Here is a 21,632-nt window from a genome sequence, read left to right on the forward strand (position 1 = left end):
TTTTGTTTGTTTGATTTTATGGGGCAATGAGTGTTAAGTGACTTGCCCAGGGTCACACAGCTAGTTAAGTGTCAAGTGTCTGAGGTCGGATTTTGAACTCAGGTCTTCCTGAATCCAAGGCCAGTGCTTTATCCACTGTGCCACCTAGCTGTCCCCGAAATAATCATTTCTTGTGCTAATAATATTTTATTGCAAGAGTTAAAACTTCTCTTGGGAAAGAAGTTCTCTTGGACCTTTTTTCTTTTTTTTTTCTTTTTTTCTTTTAATTTAGTATTTTATTTCCCCCCACTTATATGTAAAAACAATTTTCAACATTTATTTTTAAAATTGAGTTCCAAATTCTTTCCCTCCCTCCTCACCTCCCTCATTGAAAAGGCAAGCAATTTGATATAGGTTTTGATAGGTTATACACATGCGGTCATGCAAAATGTATTTCCATATAAGACCTTGTTCCTATGTCCACTCAGTCTCTTTCTTGCTTTCACAGTTAAAATGGACTCCAGAAGGATAGGTAACTGCCATTGTCTCAGGGTCTTATACACTTTTGTTTTGTTTTGTTTTGTGAGGCAACTGGAGTGAAGTGACTTGTCCAGGGTCACACAGCTAGTAAGTGTTAAGTGTCTGAGGTCAGATTTGAACTCAGGTCCTCCTGAATACAGTGCCAGTACTCTATCCACTATGCCACCTAGTTGTTTTTGAAGCTGGTATTACAGAGACATAAATGTCTAGAGTCCAAAGGAACCTTAGAGATTATCTAGTATAAATCTACTCCCTGCTTTAACAGATGAAGAAACTGAGATCCAACAAATTAATTTGAGGGGCTTGACTATTTCTAATACAAGAAATCACACACTAGTCTCAGTCCTTATCACAACTATGCACTTGACACTCTCTTGTTTACTGATATGAGAATTGGAATTGCACCCCTTACTGGAGAGATACTGTAGAGAAGCTCTGCCATGAGGAGAAAACATGTGATTAACAAGCTGGCAGGCATCCGGAACTTGGCATCTGTAGAACCTCCTGTTAGTTCTGTCAATCAAAGCTACCAACCAATTAGCTTGGAGCTGTGTGTGTGTGTGTGTGTGTGTGTACGACCCTGTTTCCTGTTTTCACAAGAGGCTTTTGGGAGGAGGAAGGAGTGTTCACCCGGGACCTGGGTTTGAGTGGAGCTGAGATGCTGGCTCCCTGAGATAGATAGATGAAAGAACCTTGGCCTCTTTCTTTCTCCTCACCAAATTCCTATGCTCCTTAATAAATACTTAAAAGTCTAAACTCTTGCTAAAGCTTATAATTTATGGCGACCACTCATTAGATTTTTAGATAGTCTAGCTAGAATTTTAGCCCTGTACAGAAAGCAACTTTACTCTGATATGAGGTTGGGACATATCAAGAAATGTGGGACTACTAAAGTTTAAACTGGCCAGCTAAACTAAAGGACAGACACACCTAGAGAAGTAAAGGAGACAAATTCATTAGGCATGACTGCTGCCTGATCAGTGCCAGGGTACAGAAATAACTCCAGAAGTCAGGACAACCACTCCTCACTCAAGCTTTCCCTACCTCCCAATTTCCATAGTCAGGTGGTCACCCCATTGGCCACCCTATCTAGCAGCTATAAAAGCTTTTGCTTTTCTTCTGTTTGAAGAAATAGGTATCTCAGAGAATCATGTCTCTCAACCATCTCCCCTTCTCTCTTGGTTCCTTTTCTCTAGTACCCAAATAAAATACTATTTTATTCTAATTGGATTTGTGTACAAGAGGGTGTAATTCTTTAAAGAGGAATTCCTAAGGACCCCCATGAACCATTTTTCCCGTGACATTTTACTTTTTCTTTTCTTTTCTTTTTTTGGTGAGGCAATCAGGGTTAAGTGACTTACCCAGGGCCATACAGCTAGTAAGTGTCAAGTGTCTGAGGCTGGATTTGAACTCAGGTCCTCCTGACTCCAGGGCCGGTGCTCTATCCACTGTGCCACCTAGCTGCTCCAACATTTTACTTTTGCAAATTAGTGGTTACTAAAACATGTCACCCTTTTGCCTCCTTCCTCTTTTAATTTTGTTTCCAAATATGACATAAAAGAATAAGGAAGTGGATGAGAGGCAAGAGAAAGCGGAACGGATGAAAAGCAGAAAAGATGAATTCTAGTGTGCTGCCTTGGACAGACTGAGACACTGTAATGCGAAAAGAGAATGTATCTGCCATCAGCCCTTCTCCTTCTTTGGCTCCCAGGTGAGTGGAAACTGAATATCCAAGCATAGGAAAAGCTCTCCTGGAAAGATTAATTGGAAGAAAATACCCAAGGGAAACTATGTAGCGTGTGTGTGTGTGTGTGTGTGTGTGTGTGTGTGTGTGTGTGTGTGTGTGTGTACAGGAGATCTTTTCCCATGCTTGTGTGCATGTGTGTGTGTGTGTGTGTATATACACACACACACACATATATATATATATATATACATATAAATTAATGAGACTATCTTTCTATTTTTACTGATGTCCCCTTCTAGAAGTCCTTATGAATGACTTTAGGATTGCTTCTCCAGGAAAATATTTCTATTACTATTTCAATTAATCAGCCAATCATTCTTCAAATATTTATTATCTACTATGTACTTATAATCTCCATTGCAAATTGCACATTTACTGAAAATCAAATGAGCTATCCTAAGAACAACTATGTCTACCCAGCAGCTGAATACCCACAAAGGAGGCTGACAGTTGTACATTGCCACACAGATACCAAACACCAAGTAACGGTGGGGGAAAACCTTTACTTTAGCATTCTCCATAGAGTCAGTGAATATATTCCCCTGGTTTATTTTAGTTCCTTTCAACAGTCTATCAAAGTTAGAGAAGGCTTTGGGGGAAGAAGGGAATGTGGATGAGGGATTTGAAAGAAGGAAAGATAGAATTTGTCAGGGAGGAAGTACAAACATTTCTGGGCAGTCAGGGGAAGGCAGCATGCATGGTATGCTGGGAAAAGCACTAGTTCTGGAATCAGAACTCCTGGGTTCAAATTTTACCTCTGATATTTATTTATTACTTTGGCCATGTCACTTATCTTCTCTGGGTTCATTTGTAAAGCTGGGCTTTTGGATTAGATACCTTCTAAAGTCTCTTTCAGTTCTATAATCTCAAGAAAAGAATGTAGTAAGCTGGGCAAACAGACTGGTTAAAAAAGAGGTCATCTGGGGCAGAGAAAAGATGAAGGGAGAACCATAATAAGGGAGAGAGAGGGTTGCAGGAATTGAATGAGAGGGAAAATTGTTATTCCCATTATTGTGCTATAAGAAATGAAGAAGGGAATAGTTGCAGAAAAAAACAACCTAGGAATACTTATATGAACTGATACAGAATGAAATGAGCAGAACCAAAAGAACAATTTATACAAGAGATGCCTTTAAAAAAAAAATCACTTTTAACAGATTTAGTGACCAGTCAACACAATGACCAACCACAATTTCAAGGGTCTCATGGTGAAACATGTTATCTATCTCCAAATCCATCCAGCTGATGGATTCAGAGTGCAAATTGAAGCAAATTTCCTTCCTTTCTGTTCCATCCTCCCTCCTTCCCTCTCTTTCTTTTTTCTTTCTTTCTTTCTTTTCTCTCTCTTCTTCCTTCCTCTTTCTTTTTTTTTTGGGGGGGGGCATAGCTAATGCAATAATTTATTTTCCATTACTATACTTATCTGTAACAGATTTTGTTTTTCTTGCCTTCTCAAGGGTGGAGAGGGTGGGGGTGGAGAGGAGAGAATTTAGAACTGAAAATAAAATAGAATTTTAAAAAATGTTATTCCAGGGGCAGCTAGGTGGCACAGTGGATAAAGCACTGGCCCTGGATTCAGGAGGATCTGAGTTCAAATCCAGCCTCAGACACTTGACACTTACTAGCTGTGTGACCCTGGGCAAGTCACTTAACCCCAATTGCCTCACCAAAAAAAAAAAAAATTAATGGGAAAAAAATGTTATTCCTAAAGTAATGGAGACCCCATAGAAAGCGGATGATGTAATTGTAGCAAGTCCAGAAGGGAAATTCTTTCCCTAATTATAATAAGATTCATTAAGTCAATTTGTTTAAATGTATATTAATTCAAATCAGGGTATTTTTTTTGTTTTTTGTTTTGCAGGGCAATGAGGGTTAAGTGACTTGCCCAGGGTCACACAGCTAGTAAGTATCAAGCGTCTGAGGCTGGATTTGAACTCAGGTCCTCCTGAATCCAGGGCCAGTGCTTTATCCACTGCATCACCTAGCTGCCCCCAAATGTATATTAATTAAGAACCTATTTTTATAGAAGGCATTATGCTAAGTGCCAGAGTTCAAATCCAACCTCTGTCACTTGTTCAGTGATCATCTGGAAGTTTTGCTTTGCTCCTTTGAACTTTAGTGTCCTCATCTGTAAAATGGGTTGATAATAGACCCTACTTCACTGGGTTATGCTTTTGTCTTATCGAACTGGATCTGTGAGGCAGTATGGGAGATTAGATAGCCAACCTTGCATTCAGGAAGAGTTGAATGCCAAGCTTATACAGTCCAGTATCGCCCTCCTACTTGATACCAAGAACTTCAAGTCCTCCAATCACCTTTTTTTTGGGGGGGGAGTGGTGAGGCAACTGGGGTTAAGTGACTTGCCCAGGGTTACACAGCTAGTAAATGTCAAGTGTCTGAGATCAGATTTGAACTCAGGTCCTCCTGACTCCAGGGCTAGTGCTCTATTCACTGCTCCACCTAGCTGCCCCTCCAGTCAACTTTCAAGGAAGAAATACATCTTCTCCCTAGCATAAGGAATGCATTCTCCTTCAATCTTACCCTATTTGTAAGCTCTAAATAAAATATCCCCCAGCTTAGCATTGGGGGGAGAGGGGGGGAAGATGTAGGCAATCGGACTTAAGTGACTTGCCCAGGGTCACACAGTAAGTGTTTGAGGTAAGATTTGAACTCAGTTTCTCCTGACTCCAGGGCCAGTGCTCACCTAGCTGTCCCAGTTCAGCATTTCTACAGGCCATCAAGGTTTATAGTAGGTAAATGAGACCTAAATTGAAAACAATAGAGTCTCCTCTTAAGTCTCTTCCCTAAGACAGGTTATATAAGTAAACATTTATTAAATGCATACTGCATGCAGAGCACTGGGCTACAGAAGTGGGGGGTGAAAAGAGGGAGGGGAGAGGGTCTGGGGTAGGTCTTGTGACTTTTTGGATGAATCCAATCTATTTTGGGGATGGTGTCAAACTCAACTGTATCTGGACCACTATACCCTTGAAGAGCCATGTCCAAAGCATCTAGCCAGCATACAGAGCATACTCTCAAACCCTTTGGTCTTAAGAGTTGGCTCTCCCATTTAGTGAGATGAGCATCAAAGGCCCAAGCCATCCTTCCTGGTGACCAAACATTTATGAATCTTCAACTATGTGCCAGGCACTGTGCTAAGTGCTAAGGATACGAGAAAGGCAAAAACTCAGTCCCTGCCCTCAAGTAACTCACAGTCTAATGGGAAGAGGCAGCATGCAAACAATGATGGACAAATAAGATATACAGAGGGTAAATTGGAGGTCATCTTAGTGGGAAGGCAATAGAATTAAGAAGGACCAGAGTAGGGGGTGGCTAGGTGGCGCAGTACATAAAGCACCAGCCCTGGATTCAGGAGGACCTGAGTTCAAATCCAGCCTCAAACACTTGACACTTACTAGCTGTGTGACCCTAGGCAAGTCACTTAACCCTCATTTCCCTGCCCCCTAAAAAAAGAAGGACCAGGGGAACTTCTTTTGCCATCCCCGGGGTTCTCCAGGGAAACATGTCTACTTCCTGCTGGGCCACTTAGGTGATAATAATAATAATAACAGCTATGTAATGCTTTATATATGCCAATGCATTTGCCCCTCACAATAACTCTGTGAGGTAGGTGCTATTGTATTATTATTGTTGTTGTTGTTGTTGTTATACAACTGAGGAAACTGAGGTATAGATAGGGTGAATAAATTGTCCAGGGTCAAATAACTATGGAGTGTCTGAGGAAGGATTTGAACTCAGATTCTCCTCATCTGAGAAGATAGGCTCTATCCACTGCACCACTCAGCTACCTCTATTAATAAATCACCAGCTCCTTTTAGTTTATTTTTTTTAAAACATTAACTTCCTTACACACTGAGGTCATTCCGATGTCTATATTTCTTTGGCAATCTACTCTAGTTCAAATTTAGGGAGCTCTTGATCTCTGAAGGTAACTGTACTCAGGGGCTACTCACAGTTCAATGGTTTTAGCCCTGAGGAAATGAGATTCTGTATTTTTATTTTTCAGGTTGTTTCTCCGACGGAGAAGTATGGGGCCCTAAACAAGTGAACTATAAAGAGCATAGTTTGGGGATCATACAGTGTCAATATAACCCAGGATGGGAGAATTACCTGAAGTGGTGGTGCCGAGGAGCTAGCTGGAGTGATTGTAAAATTCTTGTTAAAACCACAGAATCAATGGAAACAAATGACCATGTGTCCATCCGGGACAATGCCACAGCACGCATATTCACAGTGACAATAAAAAACATCAGGAAAACAGATGAAGATGTTTATTGGTGTGGGATTGAGAAGATAGGAAGTGACTATGGACACCAGATTACAGTGACTGTTTTCTCAGGTAGGAGATTCCTGTAGTATATTCCGGTGCCCCTACCCTCAGTTGCAGGCTGTAGGGTCAGATTTAGGGGGATCTAGATGAGATGGGTTCATATCTGTGTTTATACTGGCATCCTTTTGTGCCCTAGGCCTCTCATTGTGTCCTCATTGCCTTCAGAGGGCTTGGATGAAGCTGAGCCTCATCCAATGGTCCGTGGAACTCAGTTCCTGAGCCTATGTTGGAAGTTCTCTCTAGAATAGCCAAGATTCCTTCCCCCACCCCCCGCCCCACCTTTTTGGTTATGTATCTAGGGGGAATTATGCCAAATGCATGTTATGCCTGATCGTGTATAAAAATCATGTAGAGATGCCAGAGACCCAGTCCCATATTTCTAAGAGCCAATGTCCTATGGGATTACCAATTACCAAAGTTCAGAGCTATTGGGTTGTGTTATAAGGGTGTGGTAGGAAGAAGATTTGTCAGACAGTGACAATTGACCTGGTTTGTCTATTTAGCAACAACCACAGGGAGGACCACCACAGGGAAGACAACCACCAATACCAGAACCAGAACTACAACTATGTCAACAAGCACAGGAAACCTCACAGGAATGGTAAACAAATATTCTTATGAAAGGTAAGGGAAACTGATGAAACTCAACCCCCAGGTATAGTACTAACAGGAACCCAGATCAATCAATGAAAGTCCTTGCCAAATAGATCTCAGCCATAACATTGAGGAATCACCAACTCCTCTGATAGTCTACTGTGATTTTATCTGGGGTAGGGAATTGGATCTTCTTTGTATCCCATCCTTGTGCAGGGCCATGCAAATGCTAAATACATTTTTGTTTTGTTGACATTGCTTTGTCAAGGCCTTTCCTACTTTCTATCTAACTCCAGATTCACACAATAATATTTACTCCTTTGGTGAGGTTCTATCTTTCATCTCTCAGCCGCCATGTTGGTTTTTCTAAATGTGGGCTTCACTGATGTTTGGTAGCCCCAGCTTTTCATTAAATTCAGAAAACTGGAATTCTCTGTAGAAACCAAGATTTGCTAAAGAGGTAGCGATTTTTGTCATTGGGCATCTCCCTAGTTTCCAACATCACCACTCCACCAGAGTATGTGAACTGGTGAGCTTCAGTTGAAATGTCACTGGGTCTAGAATCAGAAGATGGGAGTTTGAATCCATCTCTGATTTTACTATTTGTATGACCTTGGGCAAGTCATTCCACCCTCTCTGGGCCTTGGTTTCCTTCTATGTAAAATAAGGAGGTTGGATAAAGTGATATCTAAGCATCTTTCCAGCTCTAAATCTGAGATTCTATAGTTTTAAGTCTATTGTGATTTACTCCCAGAGATGAGCATTCCCTTAGTTGGGGTTTCCTTTTCTTTCTAGGTTTGAAATCACAGACCTCCAAGTCCTGCTGCCCATCATCTTTGGCATCTTATTGGTAATGTTGGTGGGGGTCTCAATTCTGGCTTGGAGAATGAGGCGGAAACACAGGAAAGGTTAGGAGCCATCCCTGAGCATGTGAGGGGCTCAGTAGGGGGGAGGAAGGAGATGAGAAAAATTATTTTCTTCTGGGCCCTCTAAACATTTTTATAAGGTCAAGGGTACCTATCAGTGGGGAGAATCTCTAAAGTTGAAATGCAGGTTTTAACTTGAAGGGAGAAGCTAGAAGAATTAATTGTATAAGGGTCCTGAGGTGGATATTGAAGGGAAGTGGTACACACTATTCAAAACTACAATTATGTAAGATATGGTAATTGGCTCTAGCACAGTGGAAATATGCAGTATAAATTTGAATAATATAACCACTCAGAGATTCATTATCGATGATTCGTTATTGAGCAGGATCTAGCTGTAGATGATTTTTCCTACACCTCCATTCACCACATCACCAGAATATTACTTCCCTGGGTCACTAACTAGGGAACTCATTTTTAAACCCAGGCAGAAAGCCAGGGTCACATATCTGAGTTCCTTGGTTATGTGGTTTCTGTTCCCTTTTCCCGGTGGATTTCCCATTTGAGCTCTGAGCTGCAAAGAAATTGCTTTAGGCGTACTTAGGAGCTGTCCATCCAATTTAGTAGATTTTATAAGAAAGCTCAGTGAGAGAGGGCTGAGACAGATGTAAGACAGATGTGCTATATGTGTGTATGTGTGTATATAAGTATACAGATAGGTATTTCTGTGTGTGTATATATAAATCTATAATATAGAACTATAATATGCAATTATATAGAAATATATTTACACAACACATATTGTATAAATATGTTTATATAGTATGTATTATATAAACATACAAGTAAAACTTACTATCTACCCCTTTATCTTACCCTTTTTGAAGCAGTCCTGCTAAATTTCTGTGAGCAGTGGCTCTGGGATTTTTAACTTCTGCCTGGGGATGCTATGTATGTCTTCCATCTTCACATCCAGCCTGGGAGCATTGGACATCATTGAAAGATCTTCCCTGCTTCTCTCTGACCTTACAATGTCCCTTTTCTCCTAACACTGCACTCTGTTCTTTCACAAGTTTTCTATTTCGGACTGGTGGGAATTGCATCATTTTCCTGTCTAGCTCCACTTCCACATTTTCATATTTGACACATTTGCTCTGGCTAATTCTCAGAATCTGTCTATGTCATGAATTAAGCCTTTTCTTTGTTACAGTGTGTATCTTATTGTTCAGGGGTGGTGGTAGTTGGGGGAGAGATGGGAGGATGTCTCCCTACCTTTGGATGGGGAGAAGCCTAAAGTATTTAAGTGCTCAGTTTCACAGGGAGAAATCAGGGGACTTAAAATCAGAACCCCTATTTCCTAATTCTGCTAACATCCAGTGATTCTTTTTTTGGGGAGGGGGGTTTGGCGGGACAATGGGGGTTAAGTGACTTGCCCAGGGTCACACAGCTAGTAAGTGTCAAGTGTCTGAGGCCAAATTTGAACTCAGGTATTCCTGACTCCAGGGCCGGTGCTTATTCCACTGCGCCACCTAGCCGCCCCCAGTGATTCTTTAGGAAGTAATGGAGGGCAAAAAACATTTCTTAAATGAAACTATAGTGTGGTTTGGGACTGGAAAATCTAACTTACCCCCCCCAAAACCCACAAACAACAACCTTGAATCAATCTGCCTTTTGGGGAGACAAAGAAAAAGTAGGATGAGGTGATTAGGAAGAATAGGATTCAAGGAGAAGGAGGAATGGATTGTTTTGAGTTTATATATTTGGAGATGTAAGACCCTCTCTGGTAGTAAAAGTTTTGGAGATGGGTAAAAACTGTCCATTTGGAAATGCCGGTATAGATGAACTCTTATTGTACTTTGACCCAGAACACCTGGGTTTCAAGTCCAGCACTGCCATTTACTGGCTGAATAACCCTGGACACATCAGATAACCTCTCTGAGTTTATGTTAAAAATACTGCTTTACTGGGGCAGCTACCTGGTGCAATGGATAGAGCACTGGTCCCAGAGTCAGAAGGACCTCAGTTCAAATCTAGCCTCAGACACTAGTGTGTGATTCTGAGCAAATCAATTAACACTGATTGCTTCCTTAAAAAATACTGCATTACTTTTCTCTTAGCATAGGTAGTATCTAATAGTGCACTGGTAAATATTTAATAACTAGTTCTCCAGAGGAAAAAATGGCACAACACACTGCTTAGTTTTATCTGTATTATTAACATTTTCTCTAACACTTTTTTTTTTTGGTGAGGCAATTGGGGTTAAGTGACTTGCCCAGGGTCACACAGCTAGTAAGTGTCAATGTTCAGAGGCCGGATTTGAACTCAGGTCCTCCTGACTCCAGGGCCGGTACTCTATCCCTCTATCCACTGCGCCACCTAGCTGCCCCTAACACTTTCTTAAGTCTAGATTATCAACAAAAGAATAAATCAAGTTCTGATTCATGGTGTTTGCTGATTTCGGAGGTGGAAATGCTTACACTGAATATTTAACAATCTGCTCTTTGAGCAAGCTGGTTCAAGTTGATTCCAGAACGTCATTGATGCTATCTTTCCTCATATAGGGTTGTACTGGACAAAGAGTACCATAGGATTTAGAGCTGGGGGAGGAGAAGAGGGAGCCCTTAGAGATCCATTAGCTTGACACTCTCATATTATAGATGAGAAGTTAGGCAAAATGCTTTACAATCATAAGTTGCTATATAGAAACAAGTTCTTATTACCCACTAGTCTCTCTTGCCCTTCTCTATGGATGAAGGGGCATTTTCACTCTAGGCATCTAACTCTTGGTTGTCTTTATCCCTTTTAGAAGCTGAAAAACTTGCTGAGCAGGTAAGAAAGTCTTCATTATCGGGGTGGGGGGGAGAACTTCTCCATTCCAAAAGTTTTCATGTGGATTGAAATTAGCAGAGAATATTGGGTACATTCTGTATAACCTACCAGGAAGGTCATATATACTGTGCTCTAAGGACAGGGCTCTCATTGGACAGTCCCCTATTATACAAATATTTGTCCTATCTTATGAGGCAGAAATTGAAGGTTTTCAAACCTCACAGCAGCACTTGGAGAAGGTATCTTTGTCAAGGGAGACCAGAGGAATCAGTAGCAATTGTGGGAGGGGAATCTAGGAAGTTTCTGAATTCAAAATGGGGACAGGGCAGAATATGATGGAGATAAAGTGCGGATGGAGGTGGTAGGTGGTGTTATGGTATTGTACCAATAGATATGGGTGGGTGGAGAATTCTTCACTGAAAAGCGGTCTGTCAGAAAAAGAGGAACTTTTGGTCAATCAGGAGTGGATTCATTTACATTGAACTGGGTCATCTGTCTAGACCACACAGGTACCTCAGCAGACAGAGGAAGGCATTTGCTATGCAAATCTGACCCTGCATCCAGAAAGGACGTCCAGAGACTCCCCTCTATATTCTCCAGAAACAAAGGCTTCTCTCCAAGCCTCCTCCAGAATCAATAGCATCCACAGCGAAGTAGATTATGTTACTATGGTACGTGCTGAGTTGGATTTGCAGTGTTTTAAATTAAAACCCTGATGCTGAAGGGTACAGAATACTTATTTCAGAGAATGTCAGAGGTAGAAGGTTACCCTACACATGATCAAGTTCAAGTCTCTCATTTTCACAGTTGTGAAGACTAAATCCCAGAGAGATGAAATGCCTTCTAGGAATCATGGAATCTCAGTTGGAAGAGTTTTTAAAAGTTCAACCCATGTTGTTGTTCAGTTCAGTCAGTTGTGTTTGACTCTTCATGACCCCAGTTGGGGTTCTCTTGGTAAAGAAACTGAAGTGGTTTGCCATTTCCTTCCCCATCTCATTTTTTACAGATGAGGAAACTGAGGCAAACAGGGTTAAGTGACTTGCCCAGGGTCACGCAGTTAGTGTCTGAGGCCAGACCCTTTTAAGCTTGAGGTCAAGTTGCCCTCTTCTTCCTTCTTATCTCTTTTCCCCCTTCACACTGATCCTTCCCCCTGTCCCTGATTCATTGGCCTTGGAAATTGGTGGAGCTGCTGCTAGTAAATTGAGGTGTCCTGAAACCCCACCAATTCTCTCTGCTCTAGATAATGTAAGGAAGGGGTATTGGCTCTTTTTATTTGTTTCTTATGACTCTTTACATAACCATGACTCAGACATAGCATTCTCTCCCATTGCACACCTTTCCTGTCAAGCCTCTCTCTGACTATTTTGTTTTGTTTTTCAGGCTTCTCTCAAAATTGAGGATATATCCCTATCTCTGGATACCCCAGACCAGAGTCCAATATACAGCAACATGGAACATCCCCTGAAAAATCCTAGTGAGAACACTAAATATAGCTTGTAAAAGAAGACTTAGTTTCTTCCCTAGTACCTTCTTCTCAGACTTTAGCTCTGACTTGACTTGCTTCCTACTTCCTCCTTTTCCTCCTCCTTTTCCTGATCCCCTCCTCCTTTTCCTCCTTCACCTTCTTCTTCTTCCAAGGAAATGTATTCTGGCCTCTGGCTAAAGAACATGCCTAACCAGAGGATTCTAATTGGCCTTGGGTGGTGAAACAGAAGGAGCTGCCCACTTGGTAAGCTTAAAAGAAAAAACAATTTCCATTCATTCCCTCGCTTCCTCTTTTTTGGAGCATGTCATTTGGGACCAAGAAAGCCCCTCTCTGACTTTTTTTTTTTTGGTGAGGCAATTGGGGTTAAGTGGCTTGCCCAGCGTCACACAGCTAGTAAATGTCAAATGTCTGAGGCCGGATTTGAACTCAGGTACTCCTGACTCCAGGGCCGGTGCTCTATCCACTGCGCCACCTAGCTGCCCCCTCTCTCTCTGACTTCTAATGAGGAGAGGGGGAAATTACACACACACACACACACACACACACACACACACACACACACACACACACACACACACACACACACCCTCCCAAGGAATGGCAACTGCACATACTCTGCAACAAGAATATAATACGTCTGAGACTGGGCCTCAAGTCCCTGGCTTCCTCTTCTGCTTTGTGTTTCTCTCTTCAAGCAATATCTGATCTACTTTTCATATTGAGTACTCTTCTAGAAGGAACCTTGTCAATCCCTTTTTGGGGAAATCCTAGACACAAGCCATTCCTAAGCTTTATCTGAGACAGTTAGAGGTTTATTGAGCTAGAGAACATGAGAGAAGCTTGATTCCTTCTCTTAAGAGAATAGGTATTCCTAGGACATTATCTTAATCTCTGTAAAGTTAGAGCTAGTGAGTGGAAAGAGAATTCCCTTTCTTGGAGATGGGAGAGCCCTGAGCTGTGGCTTTTACATATATGAACCCTTTCAAATGAGGTAGCTATGTAGTATGGCGGATAAAGCACTGGGCCAGGAATCAGGAAGTCCTGAGTTCAAATCTAGTCTCAGACACTTACTAGCTATGTAACACTGAGCAAGTCACTAAACTGTAACTCAGTTTCCACAACTGTAAAATGGGCACATACTTACCTCCAAGGGTTGTTGTGAGGATCAAATGAGATAATATTTGTAAAGCACTTAGCACAATGTAGGCTGGCATATAGTAGGCACTTAAAATATTTCCTTTTCATTTTATTTAAAGTTTTTTTTCTTTCTTAGCCAGAAGTTTACAATCAACAACTTGAATATTCCTATATACATAGAAAAGAGAAAGAGGACAGTACATGAAAACATGAATCTATCAAATCTACCTTGCACTTATAATAAATTAAGCACATTAATTTAAAAGCCAGCATGTCCCCCTAAAGTTATGTCTATTTTTGAACCTTCTTCTGTTCTATTCTGAACTTTAAAAAAAAAGAGCTCATCACCCTATTTTCTTTCTTTTTTTCTTTTCTCTGGGGGCATTATTTTTATAATCCCTAAATCTTGCAAATCTACCACCCCATCATTTAAAAAACAAAAACAAAACACAACCCTCCATTGTAACAAATAAGCAGTCAAGCAAAACAAACCCACACATTGACCATGTTCAAAAATGTATATCTCAATCTGCCCCTTGAGAGTCCCTCACCTCTCTCTCTGCCTCTGCCTCTCTGTCTCTGTCTCTGTCTCTGTCTCTGTCTCTCCCTCTCTGTCTCTCATACTCTCTCTGTCTCTTTCTATGTCTCTCTCTCAGGAGGTCAGTACCATATCCCATCATTGGTCCTCTGGAGTAGTGGCTGATCATTGCATAGACCAGAATTCTTAAATCTTTCAAAGTTGTTTTTTCATCATAATGTTGTAGTTACTATAGAAATTGTTCTCCTGTTCTGCTCACTTCATTCTGCATCAGTTCATATGTCTTCCTAGGTTTCTCTGAATCCATACTTTTTGTAATTTCTCTTTTTTTGGAGGTAATTTGGGTTAAGTCAATTGCCGAGGGTCACACAGCTAGTGAATATCTGAGGTTGGATTTGAACTCGGGTCCTCCTGACTGCAGGGATGGTGCTCTACTTTGTCACTTAGCTGCAACCCCCCTCTTTTTTGTAATTTCTTATGGTACAATGATATTCTATTATATTTGCATATCATAATTTATTTAGCCATTCCCCAAATTATGGACCCCCTAGTTTTCAATTATTTGCTACAATAAAAAGTACTAATATAAATATTTTTGTGTGTGTGGTTCCTTTATCTCTTTTGATTATATGCTTCATAGTAGCATAGCTTTGTCAAAGAGTATCCACAACCACAAAAAACAAAACAAAACAAAGAGTATTCACAGGTTAGTGACTTTTAAAGTATAATATCAAATTATTTTCCAGAATGGATAGACCAATACATAATTCCAACAATAGTGTATTAGCAAGTCTGTCTTGCTACAGGGTTAGCTTCTCTAAAAAGTATAATTTTCCCCTTTCTGCATGTTTGCCATTCTGATGGGTATGAAAAGAAAATTCAGAGTTATTTTAATGTGTATTTCTATTATTCTTTTGTTTTGTTTTGTTTTTGCGGGGCAATGGGGGTTAAGTGACTTGCCCAGGATCACACAGCTGATAAGTGTCAAGTGTCCGAGGCCAGATTTGAACTCAGGTATTCCTGAATCCAGGGCTGGTGCTTTATCCACTGTGCCACCTAGCCGCCCCCTATTTCTATTATTCTTAATGGTTTGGAATATTGTCCATATGATTGCTGATAGCTTGTATTTCTTCTTTTGAGAACTTACTATTCATATCCTTTGACCATTTATTTATTTATTTATTTTTAAAAATTGGGGGGGGGGGGAGGACAGTTGGGGTTAAGTGACTTGCCCAGGGTCACACAGCTAGTAAGTGATAAGTGTCTGAGGCCTGATTTGAACTCAGGTCCTCCTGAATCCAGGGCCGGTGCTCTATCCACTGCGCCACCTAGCTGCCCCTCACTTATTTATTTTTGATCCTTTATCTATTGGGGGATGACTCTTGTTATATATTTGAATAGTTATTTATGTATCTTGCATATTAGACCTTTTTCAGAGAAAGTTGCTGCAAAGATTTTTTCCCTAATAAACTATACTAATTTTAACTACATTGATTTTATTTTTATAGAGGCTTTTCAATTTTAAGTAATCAAAACTATCTATTTTATCTTTCTATCCCTTATTTGGTCATGAACTATCCTATCCAAAGATGCAAAATGTATCTCTTTCCTTGCTCCTCTAAATTGCTTATGATGTGACCTTTTATATGTAGGTCCTGTATCCATTTATAACTTACTGTGGTATATTTTGTAAGATGTTGGACCAAGCCTAATTTCAATCAGACTGCTTTCAATTTTTCCTTGAAGTTCTTCAAAAATAGTAAGCCCTTGCCCCAATAGTTTTTAAAACCCTTAATTTTACAGATCTGGAAACTGAGGACCAAAAAGGGAAATTGGTTTATTCACATTGAAAACAGAGCTGGGGGCAGTTAGGTGGCACAGTGAATAGAGCACTGGCCTGGGAGTCAGGAGGACCTGAGTTCAAAATCAGCTTCAGGCACTTACAAACTGTGTGACCCTGAGTAAGTCACTTAACCCTGATTGCTGATTGCCTCCCCAATTTTTTTTTTTTTAAAGAAAACAGATCTGAAGATGGGAAAGGCAGGAAAAATGGGGCATTATTCTAGGCACAATGAGCTTGGAGGAGAATGTTAAAGTTGGGAAAGAAAGGAGAAACTAAGGTAAAATGGTGAGAACGTATTTGTGAGGAACAAGTAGGGGAGAATAAAGACAGAAGAAAAATCAATTTATGCAGGAACTGGAACTGAGACCTGTTCTACAGTTCTAGAGAAACACAAGACAAATGGGGACATTTAGGATGAAACTAGGGTTCAAGTCTTTGAGGAACAAGAGAAAGAGGCCTGGAGATGAGCCACAGAGTGAGAATTATGTTTTGTAATTCCTACCATGAGGACTTCCTATGGCCAATGGAAGTTGTCATAACTTCTTCCCTGGGTTTCTAACAAGGATGAGGTTGATGGGGCAGCTAGATGGTGCAGTGATTAGAGTGCAGCTTTGGAGTCTGGAAGACCTGAATTCAAATTTGGCCTCAGACATTTACTAGCTGTATGACCCTGGGCAAGTCAGTTAACCCTGATTGCCTCCCCAAAACAAAGGATGAGGATGGATGGTACCAGAAGTACCATGTTAGTTAGGAATGTGAGTGGGAGAAGGGAATAGCTGAATAGGCATCTTGAAGGCCCAAAGCCTAACCTGCTTCTTCCAGTTAGATCCCTTCTTAATAGCCTTGGTTATTTTCCAGACCTTCTCTTTGAACTAGCTACAATTGTCTTTCTCCATCTCAACTCTTGGTGAGCCAGTCTGCCCTTTTCTGAAGTCCCTTTCCCTCTTATGCTGTTGCTAAACTTGCTCTGCTGAGCTTCAGCCTTGGATTACCCCCTCCCCCCCCAGCCCCGCCCCCCCCCCATCCATTGTGTTCTTGATCATATGCTGCTTGAATGAAGCTGGAGAAAATAATGAAATTCCTAACTGATCTACTACAAAGTTACATTGCATAATCTCTACTGGGTCTTCATTGCAACAAAGCAATCCCTTTATACCTCTCCAATTGGCTTACTATCCTATTCACCACAGTGGTTTTTCTAAACATTTTCATCCCTCCTCAAGCCTCCCATACCTCCTCTTCCCCCTACCCTCTGAGCTGATAATCTTACATTGTATTTCTTTTTTCTTTCTTTTTTTTTTTTTGGTGAGGCAATTGGGGTTAAGTGACTTTCACAGGGTCACACAGCTAGTAAGTGTCAAGGGTTTGAGCCTGGATTTGAACTCAGGTCCTCCTGAATCCAGGGCCAGTGCTCACTGAAAAAATTAAGGCCATCTGCCAAGAGCTTCCTTTTCTCCTATTCTTCTCATCTCACAGCACTTAAATTCTTTCTGTCTCTATATCCACTTTCTTTTTTTTTTTTTTAGTGAGGCTATTGGGGTTAAGTGACTTGCCCAGGGTCACACAGCTAGTAAGTGTTAAGTGTCTGAGGCCGGATTTGAACTCAGATACTCCTGACTCCAGGGCCGGTGCTCTATCCACTGCGCCACCTAGCTGCCCCCATATCCACTTTCACATGAAGAGGTGGCTCTTCTCCTTGGCAAAGCAAACCTCTCTACATGCACAAATTATCCCATTCCATCCCATCTTCTCCAGAACATTGCGTTCCTCCCAACCCTCACTCTTCTCAGGGTATGGCGCAAAATTATTTTCCACAATGGCTGGGCCAATTCCCTCTTGCTGTTGAGAGTACCACTATTCTCCCATTCGCCCAGCTTTACAATCTAAATATCTTCCTCGACTCTTCACTCTCTCTCATTCCCTGTATCCAATCAGTTTTGTTTTGTTTTGTTTTGTTTTTGCGGGGCAATGGGGGTTAAGTGACTTGCCCAGAGTCACACAGCTAGTAAGTGTCAAGTGTCTGAGGCCAGATTTGAACTCAGGTCCTCCTGAATCCAGGGCCGGTGCTTTATCCACTTCGCCACCTAGCTGCCCCCCAATCAGTTGGGTTTTTTGGGGTTTTTTTGTGGGGCAATGGGGGTTAAGTGACTTGCCCAGGGTCACACAGCTAGTAAGTGTCAAGTGTCTGAGGCCGGATTTGAACTCAGGTACTCCTGAATCCAGGGCCGGTGCTTTATCCACTGCACCACCTAGCCGCCCCCCCAATCAGTTTTAAAGTCAAGTCAATTCTACTTTTTTTTTCTTTGAGGCAATGGGGGTTAAGTGATTTGCCCAGGGTCACACAGCTAGTAAGTGTCAATTGTCTGAGGCCGGGGATTTGAACTCAGGTCCTTCTCAATCCAGGGTTGGTGCTTTATCCACTGTGCCACCTAGCTGCCCCCTAGTCAATTCTGCCTTTGCAACATCTCTCATATACATACGTTCCATTCTGTCCCCTGACACTGCTACTTCCTTGGTGCAGGTCATCATTTCCTTTCTCCTCAATTATTGCAATAGCCTGCTGGTGCATCTGCCTACCTCATCTCTTTCCACTCCAATTCATCCTCCCCTCAACTGCCAAAGCGTTAATAAACTCCTTTTGTCTTATTTCCTGAATTTGCCTTAATTGACCCGAGCAATGCCTGAATCAAGACAGTAGAACCTATATTTGAGTCCAGTCCTCTAAATTTTATTGTTTTGGTTTTTTTCGGTTTGTTTGTTTATTTGCGGGCAATGAGGATTAAGTGATTTGCCCAGGGTCACACAGCTAGTAAGTGTCAAATGTCTGAGGTCGAATTTGAATTCAGGTCCTCCTGAATCCAGGGCCAGTGCTTTATCCACTGCACCATCTAGCTGCCCCCTGGTCCTCTAAATTTTAATCACTGCATTAATTTAACTGTGGTATCTAAAGGAATTTTACCTTTGACTGATGTTTTATTTTACCTTTGATTTGTCTGTGCAAAATAGGGGAACTCATGACATATACACCTGTGTTGGATAGTCAGTTACTTACCTTTGACTCCAGAAACATAGAGTAAATTAAAAGTCAATGAGGGGAAATACCTCGATCTGGAGTTCTGCAGAGATAGCATCCCCTCCAGAACACCTCATCTTTGAAAGGTACATAAACTGTGACCCTAGCAATATTAGGGGTCTTTGGTCTGAGAGAGACAGCCAAATGAACTCCTTTTATTAATAACCTACTACTCATTAATAAAATGATTAATTTACCTAGAAACTATGTCTCTCAACTTTTTAATGATCACAGTTAGAATAAATTCCTATGGATCTGAGAGCTAAGAGTCTAGTTCTGTGAACTGAAGGGGATAAGATCCTAGGGGAAGAGAAATTTAATAAAGACTTCTTGGACAGAATGCAGGAGAAGAAAACCACCAGGTTGGTGTTTGTACACCTAGGGAGAGAGCATTTTTGGCCTGAAAGTGAGGGGTGGATGTGGGGCTAAGTGAAAAAGGACTAAGTAGCCAACCCTAAGGACCAAGAGCATGGGATTTATCATCGGCGTTCCTAGCTTCAAATTCTAGTTGTTTCACTTGCTACCCATGTGTCCTTAGATATGTCACTTAACCTCAATGGGCCTCAGTTTCCTCTTTTATAAAAAGAAGGGGCTAGGCCAAGGTCCCTTCCTGACCTAAGTCTATGACTCTATAATCAATCATGATAGCATAAAAGTAGAATAAATGGAGTGTTCTGCTTGGCTCTGGGGAGACCCAAGTTAAAATGAATGAGAACCAGACTAAGTATTTCACTTGCATTGGGATCCTTAAGTTGATGATAGTTTATCTGTAACTTGAGAGGCGATATTGGTGTTGTTGTTTGCCCTTCATTTTCAAAGAGAACCATGACATCAGGGTGGTATCATGACTTGCAGAGAATTGGATTTAAGTGAGGGAGGGCTGTGCAAGGTCACCACCCTCACTCTCTCTTCCAGAGCCATCTGGGTCCAGTGGCAAGATAGATATCAGGCCGACTGGAGATGGCCCTGGATATTTAAGGCAATTGGAATTAAATGACTTGCCCAGGGTCACACAGCTAGTAAGTGTCTGAGGTGAGATAGAATAGTGAGTAGAGTACTGCTTGGGAGTCAAGACAACCTGGTTCAAATCCTACTGCCCACACACAATAGCTCTGTGACTATGAAGAAATCACTCAGCCTTTAGAGGTGTGGTAAAAAAGTGAAAGTTTTTTTTAACAGTCAGTTAGCGATAACTGAAAGATGCCAGTTTTTTGAAGGACCACCCTTTCGGGGAGGAGACCATGCCGAACCTCCAGTGCATCTGCTAAGCACTCCACTTCTGGGGTGCAAGCTTAAAGGCAAGGAGAGAATGGAAGTGATGTCTCTTTTTCGCTCTCCTCGCCCGCTGGCTTGCTCTGCACACACAGACGCTGACTCAGGTTCGACTCGGCTGGTCCTCCATAATAGCAGGTGCTTGACACGGTTCTCAGCCTCAGAGGTGGCCTTGGGTTTTTGGTGAGTTCTATATGGAATATGGACTAAGCTTAGATCTAAGACTATTTATTTGTATTTCTACTTTCCTATCCCTCTAATCAACATCACCTTGTAATTCCCAAACAATAAAAGCTCTAACTAAAGCTCAGAGGCTTCTTTAACTTACTGGTCTGGGGGATATATAAGGGAAAGGTTAAAAGGGAGTTTAATGCTCTTGTATCCAATTTTAAATCTCACACAGGCAACTCTTAATGTAAATTATGGCAGTCACCAATCTGCATTGGGAGAGCAAATTATTACAATGGGCATTCCCCACATAGGCCTGGGGGAAAAAAGGCAAACTCTGATTCTGTAACTTACTTATCAATACAGTTTGTGCCTTGAATGAGTAGCAGCATAGTTTGCCTCATATCAGTAGGCCACACGTGGTGCCTCCTCTGAACAACAGAACCAGAGAGAAGTCAAAGGGGAAAGGCTTTGGTTTTGTTTTTTAAGGCAGTTGGAGCTAAGTGACATGCACAGGGTCACATAGCTAGTAAGTGTTTAAGGTAGGATTTGAACTCAGGTCCTCTTAACTCCAGGGCTGGTGCTCTATCTACTGTGCCACCTAGTGGTCCCTAACCCTTTGGTTTTAAAGTTTCAATTTAAAGAGTAGTAGACTCTTAATCCGTGGGTGGTTGTGAAAAAGTCACGGAAGAATACAAGTGAGCCTTCTGTTTGGTAGTTTTTCAGGCCCATTTCATGATAAAAATCTCCAGATTGAGACACCATTCTGTGTCTAGATAATAGAATGTGGTAGATGAGGAAATTTAGCAGATACTCAGGGGCCCACCTGGAGATTGATCAAAACTGATTGAATTGGGTGAGAGCGACTGACTGCAGCTGTCTTACTTTCAGTTAACTACAGTGTAAGCACATCTGGCTGGTACTTAAGAAGGTATTGTTCTCAGAAGCTAAAAACTTTGAACTTTACACGAAGACCACCGTCAGGTCCAGTGAACTAATGAATTTGAATGACACTAGCCAATCAGCTTGAAGAACCTCCCATTTCTGGGAGGGGAACATGAAGGAGGAAGCAGACGCTGGTGAGAGAGTTCTTCCTCTTTGGCTGGAGAGATTGGTTTGGTGGCAGGACTTCACATGAGAGTTTAGGAAGACTAGGATTTCCATGCTGTAAGAACTCTGTTCTCAATCTTTCTCTCTTTACTATCTTAT

General features: G+C 41.5%; 2 protein-coding genes across 3 annotated transcripts in view; one reads left to right on the forward strand and one right to left on the reverse strand.

Annotated features, from left to right (window-relative positions):
* RAB37 (RAB37, member RAS oncogene family) overlaps nucleotides 1-21,632 on the reverse strand; it is a 92,311-nt gene that overhangs the window by 41,342 nt on the left and 29,337 nt on the right. The gene's annotated exons all lie outside the window — the stretch shown is intronic.
* LOC122756098 (CMRF35-like molecule 1) lies at nucleotides 2,110-12,776 on the forward strand. Its single transcript, XM_044005202.1, has 7 exons — nucleotides 2,110-2,230; nucleotides 6,294-6,626; nucleotides 7,121-7,241; nucleotides 8,007-8,119; nucleotides 10,884-10,906; nucleotides 11,407-11,577; nucleotides 12,287-12,776. The coding sequence occupies exons 1-7, from the start codon at nucleotides 2,191-2,193 to the stop codon at nucleotides 12,404-12,406; spliced, it is 921 nt and encodes a 306-aa protein (XP_043861137.1). The 5' UTR covers nucleotides 2,110-2,190; the 3' UTR covers nucleotides 12,407-12,776.

The sequence above is a fragment of the Dromiciops gliroides genome, chromosome 4, assembly GCF_019393635.1.
Source record: "Dromiciops gliroides isolate mDroGli1 chromosome 4, mDroGli1.pri, whole genome shotgun sequence".
Lineage (NCBI taxonomy): Eukaryota > Metazoa > Chordata > Mammalia > Microbiotheria > Microbiotheriidae > Dromiciops > Dromiciops gliroides.

Excerpts from the sequence above, each read along its gene's own strand:
- LOC122756098 (XM_044005202.1), top strand. The coding sequence starts at position 2,191 with ATGTATCTGCCATCAGCCCTTCTCCTTCTTTGGCTCCCAG. Across the intron at positions 6,627-7,120 it reads TACAGTGACTGTTTTCTCAG|CAACAACCACAGGGAGGACC; the intron begins GTAGGAGATTCC and ends TTGTCTATTTAG. Across the intron at positions 8,120-10,883 it reads GAGGCGGAAACACAGGAAAG|AAGCTGAAAAACTTGCTGAG; the intron begins GTTAGGAGCCAT and ends TATCCCTTTTAG.